Source organism: Tribolium madens, unplaced genomic scaffold (assembly GCF_015345945.1).
Source record: "Tribolium madens isolate multiple individuals breed KSU strain unplaced genomic scaffold, Tmad_KSU_1.1 Scaffold_2;HRSCAF=44;Tcas5.2_LGX, whole genome shotgun sequence".
NCBI classification, from domain to species: domain Eukaryota; kingdom Metazoa; phylum Arthropoda; class Insecta; order Coleoptera; family Tenebrionidae; genus Tribolium; species Tribolium madens.
The window spans coordinates 2,165,768-2,167,005 of NW_025400995.1; the positions used below are offsets into that span (position 1 = coordinate 2,165,768).

Here is a 1,238-nt window from a genome sequence, read left to right on the forward strand (position 1 = left end):
CCCCCTAACCCCCCCCCTTGGGTACGGCCCTGCAGTTAGTTGAAAATAATTTCTGGGGATGCACTAAATTAGTATCTATCAATGTCCTATATGCATATGTTTATTTTTAATTTTAACATTTAAAAATCAGTAATGAATTTTACCAATTCGCTGGGGCGCCTTGTATATTGTTTCTTAATTTTTTGTAAAAACTTATTTTTCCCCCCTTTGCTTTGCATGTATTTTCTTATGAGGGGCGTATTATTTTTTGTAGCCCAAGGTGTAGTAATAAAGTCAGCCACAGATGATTATTTTTGGAGAAATAAAGAAAAACAATGAAAATTACACCTATTTAGTATTTCTCATTGTACATATTTAGTTTTGTTTGTTATTTTTTATAAATGCCCCCTGTGCCCCCTATAATATTACGCCAGTGTTTGAGAGTCAGTGACTCGAGTTTAAGTAGGTTCGACAGGTGGCGCTAGTGACTTAAGTAGGCAGCTAAGCGTATTAATGGAATCAGTAATCGTCGTAAAATGTGTGTATTGGGATGCCCTCGGTGGTTATCGTGTAAAACAATGCAGTAAGAAATAAGAATGCGCGCGGTTAAGTGGAAGACAGGTGTATGAGGTGAGCATTCCGAGCAATTCCGAAGTAGGAAAACCAGAAGCAGCAAGGTTGTCGGTCTGTCAAAGGCAGACAGGCGCAAGAAAGGCCAAGAAGCCCTAAGAAAGAGAAGTAGAAGTTGGGTCCGAGTGTCAGTGTGAAGTTTCGAAATCAATCGGGAACGTAGACTCGTAGACGTAGAAACGTAGAATAGAATAAAGCAAAAGCGATATCGGTGTCGGTGTAATCTTGGTGCAGGGACGGCAGGGAAGGGGGCGCGCACTCGCAGCCGTGTGAATCTATTGGTTAATGTCTGAAACTTTGTTGACTGGTAGTCGAGTGTCGGAGTCGATGAATCGTTGGTTGGTTTGTCCGTGTCGGTGTTAGTTGGTGTGGTTTGGTGTTGTGAAGATGGCATTGAACCAGGACGAGGGCAAACAGGTGTTGCGGGTGGACCAGGACTCGGAGACGGACCTGCAGGCGCTGTTCGACAGCGTGCTCAAGCCGGACTCGAAACGGCCCCTTCAAGTGCCCTGGAGCATGCGGAAATTGCCGGACTCTTTCTTCAATCCGCCGTCGACGGGCTCCAAGTCCATCAACCACTCCCGCGAAAACTCCGTCGATTCGGCGTTCAGTTCGGCGGCGAGTGGCAG

General features: G+C 45.4%; 1 protein-coding gene across 1 annotated transcript in view; it reads left to right on the forward strand.

Moving 5' to 3' along the window:
* Positions 1-512: 512 nt before the first annotated feature.
* LOC123006198 (transcriptional coactivator YAP1-A) overlaps positions 513-1,238 on the forward strand; it is a 14,408-nt gene continuing 13,682 nt past the window's right edge. The window contains exon 1 of the mRNA XM_044400489.1: positions 513-1,235. Coding sequence (XP_044256424.1) covers positions 997-1,235 — 239 coding nt within the window. The 5' untranslated portion in view covers positions 513-996. The remainder of the gene's footprint in view (positions 1,236-1,238) is intronic.